Source organism: Pantherophis guttatus, chromosome 3 (genome assembly GCF_059756535.1).
Source record: "Pantherophis guttatus breed Tessera chromosome 3, ASM5975653v1, whole genome shotgun sequence".
NCBI lineage: Eukaryota > Metazoa > Chordata > Lepidosauria > Squamata > Colubridae > Pantherophis > Pantherophis guttatus.
Genome location: NC_142065.1, coordinates 143,702,301 through 143,728,943, shown reverse-complemented (window position 1 = coordinate 143,728,943; position 26,643 = coordinate 143,702,301). Strand labels below are relative to the sequence as shown.

Sequence of the window (26,643 nt, the reverse complement as noted above, 5' to 3'; positions counted from 1 at the left end):
CTCAACTTATGAGCACAATTGAGCCCAAAATTTCCATTGCTAAGCAAGACAGTTGTTAAATGGGTTTTGCCCCATTTTGCGAACTTTAAGTGGATCGCTGCAGTTGTGAAGTTAATAACATGATGGATGAGTGAATCTGGCTTCCTCCTTGGCTTTTGCTAGGTAGAAGGTCGCACAAAGTGATCACATGATCCCAGGACACTGTAATCATCAAAAATACATGCCAGCTGCCAAGCGTCCAAATTTTGATCACGTGATCATGGGGATGCTGTAATGGTTGTAAGTGTGAAAAACAGTCATAAGTCGCTTTTTCAAGTGCTGTTATAACTTCGAATGGTCACTAAACGAATGGTTGTAAATCAAGAACTGCTTGTATATAGGCAGTTGGAACTGATCAGAATACTTGGCAGGTGTTTTCATAATTTGCTACCCAAATAACCTGGATTTAAAAATTCAAACATTTTAAATTTCTTATGTATCTTGTACTACAAATATGCTTCTGTCTTTTGCTAAATTGCACTGTTTTAAACTCATTGTGGCTTCTTAATATGAACTTGCATAAGCCTATTTAATCTGCCATTTCCAGTTCATTATTTTGATATATTGGGGGTAAGGGTGGATAAAAAGTGGAAACAGATTTTTTTAACGGACAAGACTTATGATTAGGTTTTACTGAGATTACTCCCTAATTATTAGGAACTTTGTTTTTCTTTCCTCCTTTCACTTCTGATACTCCTTTAGAAAGACAGCCAAAAATCTGAAATTGTTTCTTCACAAAGTGTGATTAATTTTTAATGTCTGAGTATTTTATCTAATTTTTGCATTCAGAAATAAGTTTCCACATTTAGAGCTGCACATACTGTAGTTAGGGAAACATAGTTGAAATGCGAGTTGTGTGACCTTCATTATCCAGTGTTTGTCAGGGTCACATTTAAAAAATAGCACCCAAAAAGCAGGCAGCGCCTTTTATAGCTATGAAAACAAGCCCATCATTTCATGAACTTGTTTTTTTAAAGTTAAATTAGATATATCTTTTCTTTGTGACATGGAAACTGTTTCAACAGTTCAACTGGCAAGTGTACCAGTATGCTGTTTTCCAATAGTAAAGTAGTTTTCACATCCTTATCCTAGTGCAGTTGTTTATTAGATTTATATCCTGCCTTTCTTCCATGGAATGGAAGCTGATGCAGATGGAGTTCTGGCTTATGCTTCCACCTAGGCGCTAATCAGACCCAGACCTGCTGTGTTTATTATGGGTCTCTTAATATTGCATGCCATGTTTACGATGTTCATCAGAGCAGCCAGTGGGACCTAAACTAATGACAACCCATATTACCAATGCATAGTAATGTTTTAGCATAAGAGGGGCATATGTGACATATCCTCGTAACATATCAAGGCAATATTAATCATTTAAGCCTCATTAAGTCCCCTCATTCTATGTGGTTTGAAGGCTTTGGCATTATTTAATGCCAGACCATGTTCATTCAAGATTGGCACATATTCAAGATTTTGTCTTTGCAATAGAAAGCTAAAAAGTCAATACAAACTGATGTATTTAACCCTTTAAAGATAGAAATAGAGGCATAGTTATAACCTATGCTGTTAAATAGCACAGAGTAGCAGTTGAAGCTACTGTCTGCTCTGCCTTAGCACCACTTTATTTCTATATTTTATAAAAATGGAGAGGGCCCCAACTCACTTTCAAACTCTTGGAGCAACTCCAGTTCATTCAGATGTTAGAAAGTGTTTATCAACAGAAGATTTATTCATTATCCATTTTTGAAAGATGACATGGGAGAAAAAATTATACGTAGCACCCTCATTAAGTTGGTTACCTGAGCAAACTGTATTCTTTGTTGGAAAAACAAGCATACATCTCCAAATCTGAATGTTAGAAAGGCCAAATAAGTGATCTTTCACTAAGAACTGTTTAATCCAGACAATTTTGCACACAGTCATATATGAGAGCACTAAATGTGGTGATAGAATCTATGAGTGCTGCTGCTCATCAATTACTATTGGGTCTGAAGCAAGTAAATTCCTCAAACTAGTTACGAGTTACAAGAGATGGCACTGTTTGTCTCATCCTCACTGCTTTATATACAGTCACAGACAATGAGAGGCCAATATATGAATCTTCAAGTGATCCTGTGATCCTTAATAAAGAAGCATTTGCAGTTCCACATGATTGTATTAGCAATAAATTATACCTATGCCATTACCCTCTCGCCTTTTTATTATTCGTTATTCAAAGGTCCTTCAAATTCTGATGTAATTGAACTATAATCTCTCCCAGTGTTAAATTGTACCTCTTAGGGAAGCAAATTGTCAGTTTAGACTGATGCTGATTTTGCATTCTTAGTAAGTTAGTATTTTTCTAAGCAATGCATAACATCTAAATGAGGCTGTAAACAAACTTTAGAACACAAAAACAAAAACTTTAAGCAAATGCTATTGGGAAATTACCCATAAATCATGAAGGCATCTCTTGCCTATATTGGAGGTGTACTCCGACATCAGAACTAACCACTCCCTCCCCCTTTTCTATTATGTAAACTAGTAACCATGACTGATGTTAGAGAAATAAAACATGCAACTGTTTCACTGGTTGCATGAATTTCTGTCAATTCTTTTCTCTAGTTCATTCAAGATTGTAAAAAAAAAAAAAAAAAAAAAAAAAGTAAGCAAATTTCTTTCTACCACTATCTCTTAAGTTAGGTGTCATCGAGTCCATCCCATTGCTTACTGGCTTCATAGGCAAAGGCTTACTATTTTGACTAGTTTTAGCAATAGCCCATAGCTCTTTCTAGAATATTCCAAACATTTCTTTGACCCTGTTAATCCATGTCTTCCCCATTGTCCTCTTCTTAATAATTCAACTTCACATATGCAATCACAATTTTGGAACCAACACTTTCATAAGGATTTTTTAGATTTTTGAAATTAAAAATGAGTAAATAAATGGAAAACTGAAAGACTGCAAAGACTCAGATGCCCATATAATTATTATTCCCAAGGATGGGTACAAAATATTTATAACATTTTATAAGGCTGCATGTGGGCACATATGCATGGGGCCCCAAGATAGTCTTATAAAAGAAATATTATGGAGGGCTAAATTTCCTTAACTTGAAAATGTGACCATCTGCCTAGAAGTAACCTGAAATACTTCTGGAAATAAATGAAATAGCTGTTATGCCCCCAATATTAAATTGGTTGTAGGGAAGCAACCACAATCCAGTTTGATTTCTGGCATACTTTATGTCTAGGCATGTCTACTATGGCACCAATTTCTGGAATGTGCAAGTCTTACTTGTCAGCTCTTGGCATTTATCAGAGCTACCATTTTTGCAATGGAAAAAAAAGATTACTCTTTTTTTCAGAGGCAAACTGCTTCAGCCTCCTCACAATTCCAAATACAGTTTTCAACTGCAATTGTCGGCAGTTTTTGGCTTTGATTTATACAGAATTGTATACAAAAACAGTTACTATTTTTTTCTCTTTGAAATTTCTCTATACCAAATGTTTTCAAAACTTGCTATCAAATTTCTTTCTTCAGATATATGAATTAATATGAAGATAAAAACACTGTATTTGTGCCAATAAGGATTGCTTTGGAATTCTGAGTGAACTCCATCTGCTATAATGTTGTATATTCATTCACGATATCTTTTTTGCAGCTGCTTTGTACTTCATCACTCTAAATTACTCTCAGCAAACCCACAATTCATCCTAATTCCAGATAATTTATAAACTAGCCAAGGAAGCACTTGTTCCAATTTGGGAGGAACCAAACGTCTGATCTGTCTCAACTAAGAACTTTATTCGAACTTTTTGTTTCAGTCAATTTCAATCAAATACTTCATGATTACTGAGCTTAGTAACACACTTTTTTCAAGAGCTTTTTTAAGAGTCCTAGAATTAAATAATTGTTTGCTTTCATTTACCTGTTGACACTCTAGTCTAAAGGCATAGTGAGACAAGAATTACCATTGAAGGTTGCATTTTAGTTCAGCACCTCAGTAGCACTCCTAAATGCTTTTATTGTTTTCAATAATCCTTTCCACAATTGAAAGAGACAATAGATTAAATTGTTTGCAATTTCCTGGATGTTCCACCTCCTTTCTAAAGATGTTAACTGTCTATTTTCCACTGTCCCAATACAAAAAAATAAAAATAAAAATATCTTAGGGCCAAATTTTTATTCAAAAATCAAATTTATATTTGACCTGTTTGAGAACTTTCAGGGAAATGTTGCATAGATCTACTCATTTGTTTATTTTTAGTCTTGTTGTTTTTATTTGATTTCATTCTTCAGATACTTTACCTAAAAGAGCAACAATAGAATATACTTTATACTAGATCAAACTTTTTGATCATCTACTCGGTACTTATTCTAACATACAGTAATTCTTTTACTCCTCTACTGGAGATGCCTGAAACTGAGATTCAAAACAAGTCCTCAACTTGCAGCTATTTGTTAGAAGTTTCAACAGCGCAACTTATGAGCAGTTTTCCCACTTAGGATTGTTGCAGCATCCCTATGGTCACATGATCAAAATTCGGGCACTTAGCAACTGGCATGTATTTATGACAGTTGCATTATCCCGTAGTCATGTATCATCATTCGTAACCTTCCTAGCTGGCTTCCGACAAGCAAAGTCAATGGGGGAAGCCAGATTCACTTAACGACTGCATGATTCACTTAACAACTGTAATGATTTTCTTAATAACGAAAAAAGTCATAAAACAGGACAAAGCTCACTTAACTGCCTTGCTTACCCATGGAAATTTTGGGTTCAATTGTGGTTATTAAGTCGAGAACTACCTGTATACTACTAAGCAAAGCTCCCCTTTTTTGAAATCAAGTCAGGCATAGGGAATCTGTCCTACATGTTTATAATTGAAGGAAAGATCCATAAATAGACTATTAAGTCAAAATAATTATTTTGTGAAATAAATAATTATTTTGTGAAATAAATCACAAAATCACTTTTGTGATTTAGATTTTTAAAAGAGAACAATGCTCAATTTGGACTTTATATTATAATATTAGTCCTTATAGCTTTGAAAAGTGAAGAAACAACTTTCTTTAGAGGAAGATTTTGACTATAAAAAAGATTAGCTGGTGTTCTGCAGATTTTGTAATGTATATAGGCGATGAATTTCAAATAAATCAGCACTGGCTTCTACAATATTCCTTACAGTATGTATTTTGAGAAGGACAGCATGAAAGTGTATATTCTGAGCTGTCAGCTATATAAAATAAAAAGAGGTTTCAGGATATATGGGATGAGTTATACACAAAAGTGCTTCAGAAGGTCTTATAGTTCAAACTTTATACAAATTCCCACTTCTGCTGCAATGGTTTTAAATATTATCTCCTCTGGCAAACCTATTATTGGCTTTTACATGCTTTCTTAGAATTAGGATTGCCCAGCATGAAGTAGTATACAGGTTAAATGGCAATGAGACATTGATTAATGCAGTAATCCATACTTCATTGTTCTTTTTAATAATAGGATAAAGACCAGAAGAGTAGGGAATAAAAACCAGAATGTCCCTTTCTTTTCCCATACCAGGAGATGAACTGAATAACTGACTGAAGTAGAGAATATCATTCAAATGCTCTATACTTTCATAGAACAAACAATGACTCCAGTCTGGCTCATATTAAAGGAATGCATTATATCAGTGAGACAAGTTCTCAAACCTTTCAAAATTTAGCACATTTTCAAAAATTGATTTTCTCCAAATTCTTTTAAACTGTTTAAACATAAAAATGTTATTTCTATTTTATATAGGACAATGGAGCAGTGAACCATATCCTACATGCACAGAAAATGAAATTCTACAGTGTAATGTAGTACAGCCTCTAGAAACTGTCAAAATCTGCTGAAATGAATAAAATAAAAACTGCTTATAGTGTTGAAAGCAATGTATGAGGTAGTTTATAGTCTGAGAATAAGAAAGAAAAGCTAAAATTGCCAGCTCAACTGCTTCTTTGAAATGGAAGGCTTGTACTGTTGTTGGTTCTCTTTACAATATTAATAAAAAGAACCTTTCGGTTTGCAGAAAAGTATTCTGGATACAAAATATACAATAAATCTAATTGTTCTTTAGTAGGATGTTTTCTCATATAATACCAAGGAAATATTTATATAATGCCTATATAAAGAACATATATTTTTTTAAAATAAAAAAGGTAACCTTATGTAGCGTTTTTGGTCATGTAATGTTGATGGTGTCTCAAGTAATTTATCCAGAAGAAGTTTTCTTAATGCTTCAACTCGTGTTTCAACTTCAGCATAATCTACAATTTAAAACACAGCACCATAATCAACCCTAGAATAAATGCCATTAATTACCAAAGTATAAAATTATTTTTATAACCTTTATAATTCAAATGAACAAACTATAAAAAATTACTCCAGTATCACTATTATATCATTGTCTTGTATTTGAATTTGTTAGCTCTCAAGTCTTCCTAAATTTCTCTGATCTTTTAATCAGAAAATTTTAATTTATAGTATAATTCAATTCATTTCAATGTCCATGTAACTATTAATTGATCAATCTGGAAATACATACTGTACTTTCAGAATAACAAGAGCCCTTTGTCTGTTTTGAGACTAAGAAATTTCAGTTTTAACTTTATCCCAAGCAAATATGCATTAAACTATTTTATAAACTGCAAACTGCAATTTTTGAACTCATTAAAAATACATCCACAAAATCAATCTACTTTATGAAACATAACCTGAAAATTACCAGCTTCAAGTCTTATTATGCACAGTACAAAATATTTCCAAGGCAGAAGCATTGCCATACATAGTTTAAGAAAGTATTTCAAATACTTTCTGCTACAATTATATAAACAGAAGATAAAACTACTCAGCAAAGATAGGAATTCTGAGTTTGCTCTTATATTATTAATCTTCCCTACTAAAATTAAAATCAAGTTTAACAAAATGCCAAACTCACATTTTTTGAAGACTTGAACTTCAGTCTTTCCAAATAGTGACTTTGCTTTTTCATAGTCATTAATGACAACATCATAATCTCCCTTAAAAACATAAAAAACAGGTTTTAAGAAATTTGTACTGGAAATTTGGGGCAAAACACTTTAACTTGCATTTTGTATGTTAGTACCTTTTGAATGTTTCTTTCAATATTTAATGGAAGATTGAAAAGAAATTTGAAGCGCTGTAAAACATTTAAGGCATTTCTTGTTGAATCAGCCTTGTCTTTGCGGCCCAAAACTTCTTGGAACAATGTATCTGCGGTATTACTCGCCCCTTTTAAGAAAAGGAGACAAAGAAGTAGATAAACTGCAGCTCTTGCTAAATTTAATCAAAAATTTGTCAAGCTTTTAATACAAATTAAACATACATCAACAGTGGTAAGTGTTTATATTAGAAATGTTTTGGCTTATAAATATTCTGAAACAATATTTACTACTCGTTGCTTAGATTTTTTGCGCGGTAGAAACCAAAGTGCATTTAAAACAACTTCCATTCCTGCAGCAAATGCTTGAAATTCATTGTGTAACTTTAGAGTTTCCTTTGGTTACAGAACTGAATTATATGGTTCCAGCTATGTCTTGTAGTCAATTTGATCATTACTAATATTCTCCTTTTTTTGATCATTACTAATATTCTCCTTTTGTAACAGAACACAATGAAATAAGCATGAATTTAATTTTATTGATACAAACAGTGTAACTTAGAATTCACTGAGTACTTAAAAGTACCAATATTGTGACTTTTGAGCAAAATATGTCTGAAAGAGACTTTTTATTTCTTTTCACTGAAGAACTCCATTAGGACGTTTCGTTAAAATAACGATTTAAACCATTAGTCACATCACAAATTCTGACACTATTCTGTATCAAATTCCATGATTTTGAGCAACATTGTATGGTTTCAAGGAGGAATGTGAGAATGATTCCAAGGACTGAGAAATTCTGCATTAAGCTATTCAAATAATAAAATATTCAAACATTTACTTGATACATTTAAGAGCATTTAGTCTTTAAAATTGGATGGGCATGTTTCAGAGTTAAACCCTATCAAACAAAGTCCTTGCTTTTCCTTCTCATAATAAAGATGTGTCAAATATGTTAATTTTCCCCCAACTCGTGACTTATCTTTAATTTACCAGAAAAAAAGTGAATGTTTCTATCCCTTTTGATGGCTGCCTGTAAAACTTTCTACATTATCTGGTCTAGTGACTATAATTTAAGCAAAGATGAAAAAATTACATCAGTCTCACTGGGTGGCTTGCATGCCATTTTCTCTCGTCAACACTGTGGGTGGCCGGCTCATGTTAAAAGTAGCCTTTGTAAAATAATTGTTATATCTAAATAGCGTTTAAACACTGTTGATGTTTCAAGACCCTAATGCAAGAAACTTTGTTTTGTCAAGAGAATTGGTCCTACTACATTTTATTTGGTAGGGAGAGGGAGACAAAATTACCTGATATTCAAACATGATATTGCTAATCATTTTATTTTTAATGTCTTATGATTTAAAAAGATTAGCAAACATGAATAGTTGAAAGAAAATAACACTCCAATTAGGAAATAGTAAAATAATTGAAATGCTCAAGAAATGCTTTTAAAAAGATATTTAACAAAAAACAGTAATTTCATGGCATTATTTGTCTACTGTTTCAAACTTGATATATTTTGGTTATTTAATTTTAAAAATTTTAAACCATGAATGATCATACTTGGGAAACTTCAAGAGCATTAGGATAATTTTTATTTTCCCCCCAACTGTTTCAAAGGCTAAAAGCTACGTAGAACTTGCTTTTAAAAAGAACATCTGCAAAAACCCTTCTAATAATAGTATAAAGTACCCATTCCAGTAAAAAGGACCAGGTATAAGGAAAAAAAATATTCTATCAGATTTACTGAAAATAAAAATGAGGTTCACAAAGAAAAAATAGTCTATAAAAATTCACTTTCCTAAGGCACCATATTCCCAGTGTATTTAACTGAAGTCTCTTTTTCAAAATGCTTTGGGTAAAAATTACTGTTGCTTTCAGATAATATAAAGCTTCTTCTAATTTTTATTAACATATATACACATACACACACATATATACACATACACACACATATATATATACACACACACACACATATATAAATACACACACACACATACACGCACACACACACACATACATACTTTTTTCAAAAGGACTGGTATATCAGTTCAGTTAATTTTATACTAGCAATTTCACCTCATCTTTATAGAATTCTCAAAATCATTACTTTTATTCTTCTATAAAAAATTTTAAAATGCATATTATTGTTGTTATTAAAAAGTATGTTCTCTTCCCACCCAAGCACCTAAATATTGAGATAAATTAGTTCGGAATATACAAACACACATACATTTTGTATGACTGAGATGAAGTGATTATATTTATAAGCTGCAAATAATACATATAATGACACAAAAAGTAGGATTATGGATAAAAAATATTTCGACCTCTCTCTCTTGCTATCTCCCTTTCACAGACTATGTTCATATTCTAAAATTGTGAATAACACTTTAAGGGAAAAAATCCTGAGATCAGGATACAAACAGAACAAAGGAAAATAGCTTCTCTAGGATTTTCTCTCCACAAAAAGTTAACAAAATAATCTGAATATGCACACAATGTGCATTTTCTTGCACTGAAATTTCTTTTTGTAAAAAAAGTGTGAGTTTATGTGTATATGTATATATATTGTATATGGAGAGAGAGATGGAGGGTGGGAGGGAGAGAGAGAGAGACGCTCTTGAAATTAAACAAGTGCAGTTCCCTTCACATTCTGTTTCTTTTAGATGCATTATGTCTCTTGAATAAAATGGCAAAGTGAAATCCAACATTACATACAGCTGCTACTTTAAATAATTCAATCGCTTAATTTAGATGGAATCTATTATCCATGTATTGTATACATTTTCTCTATAGCGTTAACCTGATTTCCTAAAAAAGATCAAGTCAGTCCAAGACCCACGGAAAATAAAATTCTTTTCCAGATAACTTTTCTTCCTTGCCAGAAACTGAAAGAAATGCGTCAATTGAAAGTTAATGGCTATTCACAGAGCCAAAAGTGATCTGGGGCATGCTCTCTGCTGAAAGGACAGGGCAGGCAGGGACTGGTGCCAATTCATTCATTCATCCTGCAGCCCTTCAGGACTTTGCATGCTCCTTAGAGGATCCTCAAGTCCTTTTGCACAGTATTACATGACACAGAGGGATACAAAGAAAAGGAACAAGAATGAAGATTAGATCCAAAACAACTTCCTTGCACATGAGCACAACTCTGCTAATTTCTGCATTTCATTAGACTGGAACTCAAATTACTACTATGAAGAGTATTTTTATCCACATTTTTCATGCATTTACTTCCCTGAATTTAGCCAATCCATTAATGGGGTCCAAAGCATCAGTATTAGAGGCAATATGGAATTATTAAAGATATAGGCAAAATTAATGAGCCACTTCCCTTTCTGGGTGTGAGGCATGCTGCTTTTATTCAATCTGAACAGAAAGCTAATATATTCAAAGCTATGCAAAGAAAAACAGTGAATTAGAGAAAACGTATTTTCTGGTACATCTAAGACTTTATTGCTATTTTCTTATATTTTTCAGATGTGTCATTTTGAGGTTATTTGATTAACTCTCCAAAAACTTTTTTAAAAAATACTAATTTGAAAAAATGTTTTAAACTCTGTCAAAAATATTTATCTGCAAAATGCCATTCTAAAAATATACATTTCTTATTTTCATTTATGGAAGAGTTGCTTATTCTAAAAAAAAAAACAAAAAACAAAACAAAACAAAAACCAACAACACTATATGAAAATCTTAAGTTCTACAAGAATAACTGAATTAAATGTATTAAATAACTAGTCAGATATAGATGAGGCTAAAGAAATAAAATGGTTGATGACTTTGAATTCATCTTCTAGACTTCCATTTGCCCTAAAAGTAAACTATAAATTTGCATTTGATCATATCTTGCTTGAAACATGACCCTTTTCTATGGAAACTTCACTTTAAAAACCAGTCACATAGATTCAACTCACCATTTATTTAAATCCATTTCCTCAATTTAAATGATAGGATTTAAACAAATAGACTCACGTTATCCCTTTGTTATTAAAGGCTTACAGAATACTACAGGGCATCAGAACATTTTTTGCTTTTTTAAAAATTTCAAGCATCAGTCTCTGCATTGCCGTCAGAATTCAAGTAGTAAAACATCAAGTTTTATATAGTCTTAAAATTTAGAAACAAATGCTGGGGAAATTTTCATTTTTATTATTTTTAAAATAAAAGAAGTAGCCTTGAAGTATATATATAGTTGTACAAAACTTACTGTTGAGAACGTTCTCTAGTTTTTGTGTCATGGATCCTTCTACTTTTTCTGTTCCATCCGCTTCTAGTTTTTGATGGATAGCTGAAATAAAACAACTTGTTAAATTTCAACTATTTTAATGGATGAACGAGCTATAGTCATAGATTTAAACAGCATATGTTTGTTACAAGATAATTTGTGATCTAGTGACACAGGCATTATGATAAGAGCCAGATCCTCCAGACTTCTAAACTTCACTATGCCGCTAAGCTTATGCTATGATTTTTGGCAGTAAAGTTAATCATCTGGGCATGAGTATGTTCTCTTATTTAGTCTTCTAATTACCATGGCAGTTCTGCTATATATTTCACTTTCTTGTGTGGAGCTTAAAGTAGCTCTAGTTTTACACTGGCTAAAAGCTCTTGTTGGTTACTTGACTTTGAAGAAGCAAATGCCTTTTATGCTAGATTATGCAGGCAAAGCCATGATCATATATGCCTAATTTGAAAGAGTCAGAAATACCAATATGACATCTTGGGATATGACAAATCAAACAACTATTATTTCACTATTGTATAATTTCCCCTTCCATTCTTTTTTCAACCACTGGTCTACATGAACAGTAGTTGGAAACATTGTCTTAACTCTAGCAATTTTCCATTTCTTAACTGTATTTACTTATTTGTTTTTATTGTATGATAAATTTTCAAAGGTAGCTCCTAAGGTCTGTGAACCATCTGGTGGTGGGGATTAGGAAATGTTGGAAGCGCTTGAAACATCAAGGTGCCATGTCTTCTTGAAGGCTTGGATGTTCTGTGGGCCTTCCTACATTACCTCAGGATACATGTACAAACAAACAAACAAAAAAACCTGGAAGGAATCGTTTGCACTGTAACTTCCATATGAAAATATTTCCAACTTTTATTATTTGCTTCCTTTCTCCTCAGGTTCTTACTAAAAGTATTTCCCTTGGCTATTCTGTAATACAATTTAGGGGCAGGAGTGGATAGGGAAATTTGAAATAATATGAAGAATGGAATTCTGTTCATGAATTTCCATAGGTAGCTATGTCTTTGAGATAGATACTGAAATAACATTGTAACAATCTAGTTTAATCAATGGAAGTCTTGCCTGACTTCTGGTTTAGTCACTTGCACTATTGTACTCAATTACAATGAACTGCAAGAATATTCATGGAAGTCATTCCCACCAAAGACAGGTTAAAGTCTTCATTAATTTCTGTTACAGGGAAATGGGAGCTTTGTTTTTCAGGTCTCATTTTCAACCTTATTCCCAAAGAATATTAGGAATAAAAAATTATTATATAAAACAAAAATATGCACAAAAGTTGTGTTTTCTTTTACTGCATTTCACATCTCATTTCTGATTTCCTATTTTAAAACTACTGTAGCAATTTATAATGTAAAATATCTTCAAAAACACTGTTTTAAATCTCAAATGGAAAATGAGCTTCTGCAAACTGAGAAATTGCTGCATTAATGACAGAGCAATCCAAGACTTGATAAGCATTTTCTAAAGATATTGCTATTAGATGATGCCAACTTCACAATGTAACTGAACATTTGTGAAATCTTCAATAATTTCACAAATTCTTCAGTTACATTGTAAAATTGGTATCATGTAACAGTAACATCTTTACATTATCAAAGGCAAAGAATTAGAAACAAAATTTCAAGCAAAGATGGAAATTTAACTATGAACATTCTATTTTATCTTGAAAAATCTGAATGTAAGTTTCCTCAATTTTAATATTTTAGCTGCAATGATTTAAATTGTTCATTATTTGCCCATTTTATACACTGGTTAAAATTAGAAATGTATTCCTATGAAATTCCAAATAGATATTAGAAAAAAGGCATGGATCATATGACTTACAGAGCACTCTTGGCAAGCAAAGAAATGCAATGTAATGAAAAGCGAAAGACAAAATTATGTATAACTGACAGTAGTGATATCTAATAAAACAATACTACATCTAAAAAGGAAATGTTGAAAAGAATAAACTTTCCTTTGTGAAATGTAGTTCTCACCCAATGAGCGAAGGAATCATTTTCACATTTCAGTATATGTAACATAAATAAAGTATTGGTTCATTTTCAAACTTCTTGCTTTATTGTCTTACATTTGTCTTCCTAATTCTATGCACTGCCAGATGTAAAACTGTGGAATGCTATGCTGTTCTTGTATCTTTCAGATTGAATACTAAGATAGTTGAATCTAAAGATCTTTTGCTTAGGAAATGTGATATAACTGTGGTAAAATTTAGTAGAACAGTTGGGATTACTTATGTATTTAATCACATAAAATACACATCTGATTCATACTTCAATATTGCAGAAGACTTAATCACCACAGTAGAATCAACCGATACAGAAATATAATCAGCTGCATCCTTACTAATGGTAAATTACAGGTACTTTATGAAACATCATAGATTTTTTTCTCCCAATTGATGTATGGTTGTATAGATGATATCAGATATTTTCACTGCTGTTAGTGGCTTAGGTCACTTAAACCCTTATGATTCCTTCAGTCCATTAGAGTACATAGATTCCTTTTGTAGTCCTGAGACTTACCTGACAAGGCATCCTGTGCTTCAAAAAAAGTGCTGAGACCTCCTTTGACATATTGCAGATTGCCCTCGTTTTTCTTATTGGCTTGTTTCCTCAGGTTTATCACTGCCATTTTAAGCTGATCAAAACTAAAACCAAAAGAGAAAAAGACAGACGGCATTCAGACAATAAAGATGAAATGACAGGTCAAGACCAACAGTTTTCTATTTAGAGAAAATATAGGGTGACTTGCTGTAACCCACCAATCCAGTGGAGGAAAGTTAATCCCAGTATGTTCTTTTTATACAAATTGAAAGAATATCTCAATGTTTGGTAACTCATGAAAATTCCACCTTCAGGAAGATAAGGAATACATGGAAATAATTCAGGAAAGGTAGAAAAAGCAGAATATTGTTGGTTTCCATGCCAACAAAAGCTTTGTATAGTATCCACTAAATGAGCATGAAACAAGAGTTATTGTATTGGTCATTAATATGTTTTTTTATTCTATGTGTTTCTGCCTGAGAGAGTGAGCGAGACTGTGTGTGGCGTATGTGTGTGAGAGAGAGAAAGTAAGAGAGAGAAATGGAGAATCCCTCTCCCTAAAATATGAAGATGACAAATAGACAAATTAACAAAATTGCCTACAGCTGAACGATATAGCAGACTGAAATGTCATTCATACAAATCTGTCATCTCCTTGTTGCTGTTACTGGTTTAAAACAATAATTGGATCTTTGCCTTTTAATTTTTCGCTTTTCTATCCTTGTACTTTTGTTTATTCATGTCATAATGACAAATGTATTTAGTTCAGCAAACATGCCAAGAGAAGGGATATTCAATTTAAATGAGTAAATATATAACAATGAACTCAGACTATGAATTATGGCTACTGTCTAGATGACTGAATTCCAGGAGAAAAAAAGCTTTTTGTTTCAAATATGGAAAGTTATGGAACAATGGATGTCACAATGGAATTGTGAAATAGGAAACACAATTTTTCACCTAAATAAGCAGTAAAACATTGAAGGGCTATTTAAAAGCGTGCTAATATCAAGGCATTGCCTATTGTAAAAATGTCTATTTCTAAAAACCTGCATTCTTTATTTTGCGTTTTATAATAAATCCACACTGAAAAACAATTATGAGCAGAGACATGAACCCAGATTAAATTAGAAGAATGTAGTTTCCACTTAAAGTAGTTCAACCAAGTTCATCCAGATCATTTCAGAGCTACATCACCCACAATTCTTTGCCAAAACATATTGCTGACATTCCTTAAACACGAAAAAGAAATATTAACACAAAATTCACACTAACCTTGCTGTTGAATGGTTCTCTATTAAATACCAAGCAGCAGAAAAGTTTTCACTTGTAAAATCAGCACTCTTTCCAGGAAACAGTGTCTCCAATTCTTTCTGTGGAATCTTTCCTCTAGACAAGTCAATAAGAAACAAAGACTAGATGATGGATCTGAAGATATATACATATATATATATATATATATATATATATATATATATATATATATATATATATATATATATTTCTTAAAATTAAAATATCAGAACATTAAGGCTGCACTCTCATACACAGATCAATATACACAAATATCACTGGATTTAAGTACACCTTACATAAAAATTGGAAAAACAGAGCTGATTTGGGGGGAATTGAATTTTTAAAGGGCATTAAAGGGACATAATGTATGGTATACACCTCTGTAAATTTAAGGCGCCCATTTGACAGACAAGCAAACAAAAACAAAAACAAAAAGTCCCACTTGGAAAGGTTTGAGGGCTATGAACAGAAGGGCTGGCTCTATCTAAGGCCCTTGGATTGGCCATTTGTGTCATAAACTAACATAGTAATGAATTATTTTTATGTTTATTTTAAAGTGCAAAAAATAAATAAAAAAAGTTCCTGCCTGGCAGGAAGAGATGCCGAAACCAAAAAGGAATTTTTGTGATTACAGAGAAATGATTTTGTGTGTTTATGCAGAAGGTAGACGTTCAGATATAGTTTAATGGTTAAAATGAACCATTAAGAAGTGGTAATATGTAGTCTGTGTAATAAATATCACTTAAGAATTTAGCAAATGAATTTTGGACCAAATGAAAATTTTCAGTGTATTGCAAAGCAGTCTCACTTATAAAGCACTGTTATAATCCAAACTGCATGTCAGTCAGAAAGCTTCACAGCTCCTTCCCAAGTAATTGCTCATATATATATATACATACACATACATATATATATAGTACAGATTTCCTACTTTACTTATTACTTATATACCTATTTTTAACTCTAGATTTAGAAAATTCAGCAACAATCTATTCATACAACAGTGCCTTTCTAACACTGAGGGATATTTATCATTAGAAAGGCTGCACTATTATATATGACATATTTGCGTAAAAAAAGAGCTTACTGAATAATAAATGAATAATTCTCTTTCCATCCAGTTTTTATAAATGTTCCTTAAAGTGTTGTTGAGGAATGGAAAGTATTCTAATCACCTGCCCTTCCTAGGCTTTGCATTTAAATACTATCAGGGTGAGTGATGATAGATCATGTGGAATAGATCAGTGTGCTCTAAAGGAACTACATCACTTTGTTTTACTGTGTGTATGTGTGTGTAAATCTGTGTATGTATTCTTTTTTCATTAAAAATAATAATGGCCTTGTGAAAGGGAATGAAGTAAAGAAGTGAGACATTTCTGAACTATAGCTCTCCTAATCTTTGTTTATGAAATATGGATTTAATTTCTCTCTTACATTCTACTGCATTATAGCAATGGAAAAAATGGAAGGGAGAACTTGTTTTACAACAACTTTATTTCACACTGACTTTCAAATATCTACATTGATAATTATGTCAGTCACATTTGCTTGTCATTGTTATGGAATATAGACCTAAGATCAATGGTGGGATTCAACAGGTTGTTAAATTGCTGGCTGGCCCCTCCCCTCCCCTTCCAGAAGTCCCCACGTGCCCCGTTTTGGCAACCAGGTAAGTGTAGGGAGGCCTACTAGGCCCAAAATGGGGGGTGGGTATGTGGCGCCTCTCCAGCTTGTTTTTGGTCCCAGGAGGTGCAGGAGGCTGAGTGCTGCCTGTCACACCCCCTGGCCACAACCAACATGGCCACACCCACCTAGCCGGTCATTAGAGCAGGGAACCGATTGTTAAATTATTTGAATCCCACCACTGCCTAAGATGCAATACACGCATTTCTGATCTATTGTATATTCCTCCAAACTGGGAATAAAGCATAGGCATTTTAGGGAGAAAATTGGTCAAGGAAAATCTTATTAAATTAAAACTGTGAAATACTAGATCCAGAATCCATACTAACAGGAGGCAAGGGAAGCATCATAACAAATGTTATTCTTTGAGGTAGTCCAGGCAAGAAACACAACTATGTGTACTAACTCTACTGTGTATTTATTGTATGGCTACATTAACAGAATCATATAAGCTGAAAGTATTTCTCCCATCCTGTCCTTTTACTCTTCAGAAAACTAGGGAGGGTCCCTTCTGAAATGCTCCCCATCTTCTCCTTCCCTGAAATAACTTTTAGACAATGATTATCCAGTCTGAGGTTCTTCCTCTTGTCTTCCAAGGCCATTCCCACATCCAATTACAGTACATGTAACTTTGTTACTGTTTTACCCATCAGGTGAACCAAACTTGTAAGCGACACCCCAGATAATACTGAGGTTAATATTACAAATGTAAATGAATATAGCTCAGAAGCTCTTTACAAGAAAGATAAGAAGAAACATTACATAGCTGGAAGTAATATTTGAGTTACAGGTAATCCTCGATTTACAGCAGTTTGTTTAGTGACCATTCAAAGTTACAATGGCACTGAAAAAAGTGACTTATAACCATTTTTCAGATTTATGACTGTTGCAGCATCCCCATGGACACATGATCAAAATTCAGATGCTTGGCAACTGACCCATACTTATGAAAGCAGCAGTGTCCCAGGGTCATGAAATCACCTTTTGCAACCTTCTGACAAGCAAAGTCAATGGGGAAGATAGATTCACTTAACAACGATGTTATATGAACTTGACAACTACAGTGATTTACAGCACTTAGCAACTGTGGCAAGGAAGGTCGTAAAACGGGGCAAAACTCAATTTAACAACTTGCTTTGTGACAGACATTTTTGGCTGATGGTGGTGATAAGTAGAGGACTACTTTTATTCTAAGAAATAAGCCTAGGGAGGAAAAAGTATGGAAGATGCCCAACTCCTTTCCTCTTATCAAGGACATGACAGCTCATTTTAATGGGCAAAAAAATTGATCTCAGTGGAATGAGTACGGTATATGGCACATTGTATTTAACCCACAATTTCCAGCAAGAAGAGATGCAAAATAGAATAACATAAGAAAAAAAGGTAATCCTTCTCCATTAAGTGACAATGCTACACATATTTGCTTAATATTTAGGTTGCACCCCTCTCATGTGGTTCTTCAGGTAACAGATAATATTTACATCTTTCTAGGTATTGAAGGGACATGGTGGTTGAGTGGCTAAGACGCTGAGCTTGTCGATCGAAAGGTCGGCAGTTCAGCGGTTCGAATCCCTAGTGCTGCATAACGGGATGAGCTCCTGTTACCTGTCCCAACTTCTGCCAACCTAGCAGTTCGAAAGTACGTAAAAAATGCAAGTAGAAAAATAGGGACTACCTATGGTGGGAAGGTAACAGTATTCCGTGTGCCTTTGGCATTTAGTCATGCCAGCCACATGACCACGAAGATGTCTTCAAACAGAGCTGGCTCTTTGGCTTTGAAATGGAGATGAGCACCACCCCCTAGAATCGGGAACGACTACCACATATGTGCGAGGGGAACCTTTACCTTTAGGTATTGAAACAAGATCAATGCTTCTACTGATAGAGAAGTATGAAACATACATACCCGCAATATGAAGATGGATAATATTCATTTTTATTCCACCATTTCACTCGGCACAAATAATGAAGAACATTACTGATAAAACTATTATAGAACAGTGAAGTGAATAATGCATGTGAGAAGTAACTGTTTAGGAAATATGCAAAGGTTATTTTGTTTTTCATGAACAAGATATATATGCTAAGCATTCTACCTAATGCTGCCTCCAACAGTTACAAAATTATTCAAAAATACTTTAAAAGCAATAATGTTTGGTTTAAAAGTTTTAAAAAACTGAGATAAAATACAAAACATGAAATCAAATCTTTCTCAAAGGCATTAAAAGTAAACCTTTTAGATATGCAAACTATAATGCTAATAATATTGACTCTGTGCCAAATGGTACTGTATCTTTAGTGTGAGCTGTAGAATGTGAAATAAATTTAACTTCATAGGATAATTTAAGTTAAGAAGGATGTATCTTAAAATTATATTTTAAAAAAACCTTTAAGGAGGAAAGTATAAGTAAGGAAAATTACTCAGCCCAGTATTGTGAACTTGTATACTGTTTCAAGGACAATATTTTTAAAAATGAAACCTCACTTAACAAACGTTGAAGTCAATGTCATAATGCACCATATCTGTGCATTTGGAAATTAATAATGATAAAAAAAGTATCATCTTGAAGAGAATAAAAACTATAAAAAGAAGTTCCACAATATAACCAGAAGTACAATCTAGTAACTAGCTTGATAATCAAAAATTTAGCCTCCATATAGATCGGATGGCAATATGATTATAAACTCTATTCAGCAGTGTCTTATGTTTTCATTAAATCTCATTGCCACATCAATTTCCACATACCTACTTACTGACTCAAGCACTATACCAGGAGAATAGCAAGTCTAGGGTAAGTAAGATGTAATCTTACTTCAGTGGTAAGAAGAAATACTGGGTGATAAACATAAGGTGGTAACCAAAAGGAAACTATGTTAATAAATGTCATTCTAAAGCAAAATAAAAATGTCATAGAAAGAAAAATGTAATCCTAAATTTTGTGTGTGTGTGTGTGTGTGTGTGTGTGTGTGTGTGTGTGTTTTGCTGGCTCCACTGAAAATATATGAAAAATCAAAATCATTTACAATTTTGGTAAATTGACACATAAAATACTTTGTAAAGAGCTTGCTCCCATATTCATACATATTCATACAAATCACTACATTTATCATCACATGATTTCTCAACATTTTATATCAGACTGTCTGGACTGCCTTCAATGAAAAAACACTGCAGAAGAATTAATTGTATCTGTGACAATTTTGCTTTTTCACAGTTCATCCACAGAAACATCTGCCATCAAGCAATGATTTTACAGTTGCCATCAAGTAATGATTTTCACAAATTAACTAGCTAAATATAACTTGCTATCATTATACAAGTTCTCAACTTAAAACATTCTAAAATATAATAAAAATGAAAATATTATATTTCAGGTAACACTGGGATATATAAACAATTAGTTTTAAGGATTATGTCATATATTACATTCTTAATTTAATAAATATTGTTAAGAAACATTTATGCATGACTACACCTTCCATAATCATATTGCCTAGGACCTAGGTAATCCAAGCAATGGGACAAATTCAATATTGACTTATATAATTGGTGATATTAATCAAATGTGTATTTTGCTAGAATAAGATTACTTGGAAGCAGCTAGGTTTGTGGATGGTCCTAGATCCTTATTTTTATTTAGCGTACCGCATACAATGTCAAGAAAATCTACAAATGCTAGACAGAATGTAGTCCTGGCAGCATAGATTGCTAGTTCATTCTTTTTGCCACTTGCATACCTAACCTTGGTGCATCGAGGGGGGAAAACTAGCTTTACACCAGCTAATTAGTGGCACTTGGGTTGCTGGCTCTTCTGGGCTCCTCTGTCTGGTTCACCTCGCGTCATGTCACGTTGCCTTGCATCAGCCAGGTCCAGTGCTGGCTTCCCCTCTCTTGCAAACACAAACACACCTAGATTTTTCTCACCCAATGGTACCCATTTATCTACTCGCAATATGCTTTTAAAATGTTGGGTGTGCAGGAGTCAGGGAACAAGCAACGGGAGCTCATTCTGTGTCGTGGAGCCAGGCTCAAACCACCAGAGTATAGACCATTTCTGGCCAGCAGTTCCAGCATCATTAAACCACTGTGCCACCACATCCTCTGGTCTTGGACCCTTCACTCCCCCTGTATATTCAAGTAACAACTATGTTTACTAGTTTGTAACCTGTTTCTTGAAGAAAAAAAGAGCAGCTTGGGTCCTACATGTCCTTAGTCACATCCTGCTCTATGTGATTACTACTACTTCATCTATATACTACCATAACTCTTGCTGTCATGATCGTTAACTGAGTGAAATGGTGTATCCACAGGGCAACAATTTTTGAATCAAGTTACCTCAAATGGGCTTATTTACAGAATGCATTCAAAATTCGTGACCCATGATTCCTGAGAGAACGAAATTTGGGAAATTGATGCCTTGCTTCATTTTCAACATTCCATTACTATTTCTCAGCCATCTCTCTCTCTCCCTCCCCCACCCAGCAGGAGCCACTTACCTGTGAGAAGGAAAAGGAAGTTTTCTGCTCCCTGCCAGATTCCCACAAGGAAACTCCGTGGCGAAATCAGCAGGAAGTTAGAAGCCTCTCTTGCTCCCATTGCTTTTTTTTTTTTTTTTTTTTGCCTAACTTTGGTTATTCTGTTTCTCTGCTTAGGTAAGGAAATATTTCTGAAATGACCCAATGGGGCACAGGCTGTCTAATTCATAATAAAGGGACAATTTTCTTGGCAAGATTTTGGAATGATTTGCCATTACCTGCTTTCTAGGGCTGAGACAGAGTATGACTGGCCAAAGTCACCCAGCTGGTTTTGTGCCCAAAGTAGGATATGAACTCTGTTGTCTCAGTTTCTAGCTCAGTGCCTTTAAAAAATGAGCAAATTCAGACATAACCCAAGTTAAGCCTATGTTGGATAGCACTAGTTAAACCAATTTCATATCAGGTCCAGAAGGTTTATCCATCTACAATACCAGCCAAAGCAGTCTAAACCAGATCCTATACAAATAATATGTTACGGTAACATTATTTGACATTTTATAAGAAAATATTCAACATAAGAAAACATTTTAAAAGATATTGGATACTGGTATGAGCTTCCTTTGGAAATTACTTATAAAGTAGTTTTTGATACCTTTATATGCTTTCATTTAAAATGAAATATAAATATAAAGTTCATAAATATAGCTTTTAAGTAATTATTAATCAAGTAAAGGTAGTGATTCTTGTGTACATGATTCTGTAAACTTTATTTAAAATTCAAATTAAGCAGTTCTACTAGATACTGTTAGCAAAAACTACCATGAACTAGATTCTAGAGGATTTCATAGGTCAAGAAGAGCCATTTTAAGTAAATAAAGTCTGAATGGCAACCACCATAAACAAACCAAGTTACCATACACATTCCCCCTGTCTGGTATCAGCCAGACTCCATGGAGCAAAAGTTGTACCAGCTGTATTCTGTTAGTCAAGCATGCAGGAGACCAACAGAAAGGATGCTAGGGCAGACTAAACAGGACAAACCCATAGGTGTTAACAGGGACTTTCTCCAGTTCTAGGACAGAAGACAAGGATGTTCTCTGGAAATAGCCTAAAGAGTAGCTAATAGCAAATCTGGACCAAGCTTAAGTAAAACACTGATACGACACATCACTTCAACACATCCAAATAAAACTGCAGTCAGCAGGAAATTACAGAAAAGTGACTGGGTATCTTAAATAGTTAATAAATATTTGCACTGTTTATAAACCGGGAAAATCCCTATGCTTTTAATTTCATTGGAACTTCTTCTATTGAAATCAATATTATTAAACAATAATGATATTTGGTTTTATATAAGCAAATATTTGTGACTGTATTTTAATTCTAAATCTGTAATAATCAACTGAAATTTGCACCAACTCAGCTGAACTTGCAAGAATAACCTGTGTGTATGTGCGCATGCATGCATAAGTAAAAAAAAGTTTAAAAAGTTTTATCTCTACCTAATAGTAAACTTTTATGTCATTACAAAAAGGATTCTACTATTCCATTAGGTGGCAGTGCATGATCAGTAAATTAGGCCTTGGAGAAACTAAGCTAACCATAAAATACAAACTTCCACTGTAATTACATTTCTCTCATAGTTATTGCTATGAAAGTAACATAATCCCAAAGAATTCACTAGCTATTTCTAGCCAGATGAAGCATATTTATGATTGTTCCTTACTCCTGGGTTTTAAGGAATTAAAACCCAATGGTGTTTTAATTGCTGGCTTTATGGAATGTGTTAGGGAAATTGTGGGAGAGATCCAGTTGGGTCTAGTGATTAAGGTACCAGGCTGGAAAGTGGGAGACCGTGAGTTCTTGTTCCACCTTAGGCATGAAAGCCAGATGGGTGACTTTGGGCCAGTCACTCTCTCAGCTCAACTCACCTCATAGGGTTGTTGTGGGGAAAATAGGAGAAAGAATGTGTTGGATATGTTCATAACCTTGACTTATTTGTGTGTTGGGGAGGGTGGGGGGAGGAAGATAGTATATGTCTGTGTGTGTTTGGCCTGAAATGAATATTACAGTAGTCTCTGACATGAGGAAACAGAGTGAGAGGATACAATCTCAATGTGACAGAAAAAGAGAGTAGGCTGGTATCTAGCCTTTCTTTTAGACTGCAAAGGTGAATCCTCCAAATTAAAGGTCCTGCTTTTTAAAATTAAACACATTCCTAGAGAAATGTATTTTACTGAAGATTTAATTCTGGGTGAAAGAGTTTTATCTTCAGAGAGTTTGATGTTTCTGCTGAGGTTGCCCATTAGCTCAGATGTTTATGGCTGCCATAATAGCTATGGGCATGTTCAATCGGTAGGCGCCCCTATGCAAGCAGCAGGGCAAATGCTGGACTTTTTGGCGAGATGCTGGTGATCTTAAGTTTTCCGCAAATGACGCTGTTGTGAACAAATCACTCTCTGGTAATTTTTACAGTAGCAGTTACTATGGTATTTCCAGGAGTTGAAGACTAGTTAAAATGATCCAGTCAGAGTCCTGATGGAATGGCTGAAAGCACTTGGGGAATTTTCCACTTCATGTGTCAGGAAACTATTGAAGCCCATGGCTGACCTGTGGAATGCAGACAGAGCATGTTCTTTCTAGGCACCTCTTCCCTCTGGCACAAGTCACCTGACTCCTTGGTTTACCAAGGAACTGAGACCAATAAAAAATCCAGATAAACGATTGGAGCACACATGGAGGAAATTTCATGACAAATCAAAGGCACAATGGAATAGGACCCTCTTTCAGGCTCATGCAAAATCCTTCTCTATGACGGTGCAGCAAGGAGGGGTTACTCCATTTTATCTGTATAAATAAGGTCAATTATGCTTATTTATTCTGTACATCATCTCCATTCATAAATTGCAGCAATGGAGCCAGAACAATTGGTGCAATGTGAGAAACATTCGTTGGTTTTTTGCAGATAACCTGCATCAGTTTTGCTTTCTTTGGAGTTCCATAGCTTAGGTAACCTCAGCAACTGCTTGTTAAAGTCATGTGGCTATTGCTCACCTTCAGATTTTGAGGATTTTGACTTTTTTGACATGATTTTGCATGATGACTAGCTTGTTCAATGCTTGCCTTTCCTATCTTATTAAACTGGACAGGTTAGGACTGACTCAGGGATGTCTGCAAGAGCTGTATGCCACTTAGGTCAAAATGGCAGGCAAAATTAGGCAACTGAGGTCTACTCTTAAGTGTATGAGATGCATATTTTAAAAGTCTGGAGCTTTGGTTACTCGGCAGAGCCTGATTTCTTGGCACTGTTGATAATTAAGGGAAGCAATTAACCATTCCTTGAAAGTGAAACGTGTTTTTGTATTTTAAAATCTTTACTGACAAAACTTTCTCTTTACCCAGACATTTTTTCTAACTATAGGGCAATCTCAAATATTCCATTCTTCAACAAGGTGATGAGAAAACTTTAACATTATAGCCTGTGGCGCATTAGAGTAAAATGTTTTTGATGGAACCATTTCAATCGTGGTTTAGTTGAGGATAGGATTTTCTTGATGGCTTGGTAAACAATCTACATTGGAAACTAGGTAAGAGGAGTACAGCCCTGCTAGCTCTTTTGAATCTCTTATCAATGACCTTTCATATTTATTTATTTGTTAAATTTGTTTGCCACCTATCTTGCAGGGGGGGGGGCTACTATAACCATAAACCATAGTGTGTAGGCTGACCTGCAAACCTAGCCTTGGTGGCACTGTTGTGACAGGTCCTATTTTTTCCTATCAAATATGCTCAGAAAGTAGTGTTGCAGAATTATTGTTTGAGTATTTGGTCATTGACCTGTGGTCAGGGTGGATAAAAATCAATGATTTTTTTAAAAAAATCAAAAAAATCAGATTTTTTTGGTTTAAATCGGATTTTTTTGATTTTTATCAAATTTATTTTAATAAAAAACTTTTGGGATAAAAATTTATCGTAAGATAGTTTTCTATTTAAGATACATAAATAATTTAGTTTATTCAGCATGAAATGGAGCTTAGTTATGTAGCATAAGGCTGTATATTCTGCAACACTGGGACTATCGGTGAGTCAACAGTGGGTCAAAGGAGTAGCAGAGATGACAGTTGCTCTTTAAAAATTATGATTTAAATTAAGTTGATTTAAATCAAGCCTTTTTACTAGTGATTTAAATCATGATTTAAATCAACTCGATTTAAATCAAATCCAGCCTGCCTGTGGTGTTACAAAATATTTTGATTATTTTTTTAAAAAACATTTAACAGGCACAAATTTGCTAGGGGCAGGGGGAGGGGGATCCTTTGACACTTTGAAATGGGATGACACCAATTTACTGATGAGATCTAGCTTTACTCCTTCTCTCTTCTGCTTGAAGCAGTTAGCATTCTTGAACATTACTGAATTTTGATAATGGACTGGATGAGAGAAAACATCTGAAGTAAGATCCGGACAAGGTAGAGGCATTGTTGGTAGGGATGAAACTGAGATTGCAGATTAGCAGGAGAGGCCTTTTTGAAGATGCTTCTGCTTGCAGAAATAGTCTTTTCTTTTGTGGCTCTGAGGCTATATAGTAATTTTATTACTGTAGTAAAGAACCTTTGCAGATATAGCTAAAGCATATTAGTTTTAATCATGATCAGATTTTTTAAAGACTGATTCTTACCTTACCAAGTATAAAATCTAAGTCAATTTTTTCCTTAGGAACAAGCTTTGTGGGAGGTTGCTGAAGAATAGATAAACTTGCCTTCAATTATTTTTTTATTTATCTTAGAATTAAAACTTAATTTTGGGTATTTCCCCTTCCCCTTCCCCTTCCCCTTCCCTGTAGCAACTGCGGTCTCAAATGAAGTTCCTTCTAAGAATCCAATAGCCCATATCCTACTGTTTTGATGTTCACTCTAGTCTTTTGTGAGCAGGATTGAAGCCGCCTCCTCCTCTTCCTTTCCTCCTCCTCCTCTCTGCCTATCTGGATTTGTTCTCTCTGCCACCTTTCTTCTTTTTTATGTTACCTTTTAATTTTTTAATATTTTATAAACTTCTCAGAATTGCTGGGAGTCAGGCAACATATGTATTTAATAAACAAGTTAAAACAACTCTAAATACCTGTATTTAATTATTCAGAAAGTTTACTTTTCCCTTCCCTTCTATATCAAGATATTTCAATAATATCTTGATATAGACTATCAA

General features: G+C 34.0%; 1 protein-coding gene across 2 annotated transcripts in view; it reads right to left on the bottom strand.

Moving 5' to 3' along the window:
* The window catches only part of EXOC2 (exocyst complex component 2), an 85,726-nt gene that overhangs the window by 51,048 nt on the left and 8,035 nt on the right, over nt 1–26,643 (bottom strand). For both annotated transcript variants that reach the window (XM_034429066.3, XM_034429067.3), the window contains exons 5-10: nt 15,262–15,375; nt 13,966–14,090; nt 11,390–11,470; nt 7,156–7,301; nt 6,988–7,069; nt 6,214–6,316 (exon numbers count right to left, since the gene is read on the bottom strand). In XM_034429066.3, the coding sequence (XP_034284957.1) occupies nt 6,214–6,316; nt 6,988–7,069; nt 7,156–7,301; nt 11,390–11,470; nt 13,966–14,090; nt 15,262–15,375 (651 nt within the window). The remainder of the gene's footprint in view (nt 1–6,213; nt 6,317–6,987; nt 7,070–7,155; nt 7,302–11,389; nt 11,471–13,965; nt 14,091–15,261; nt 15,376–26,643) is intronic.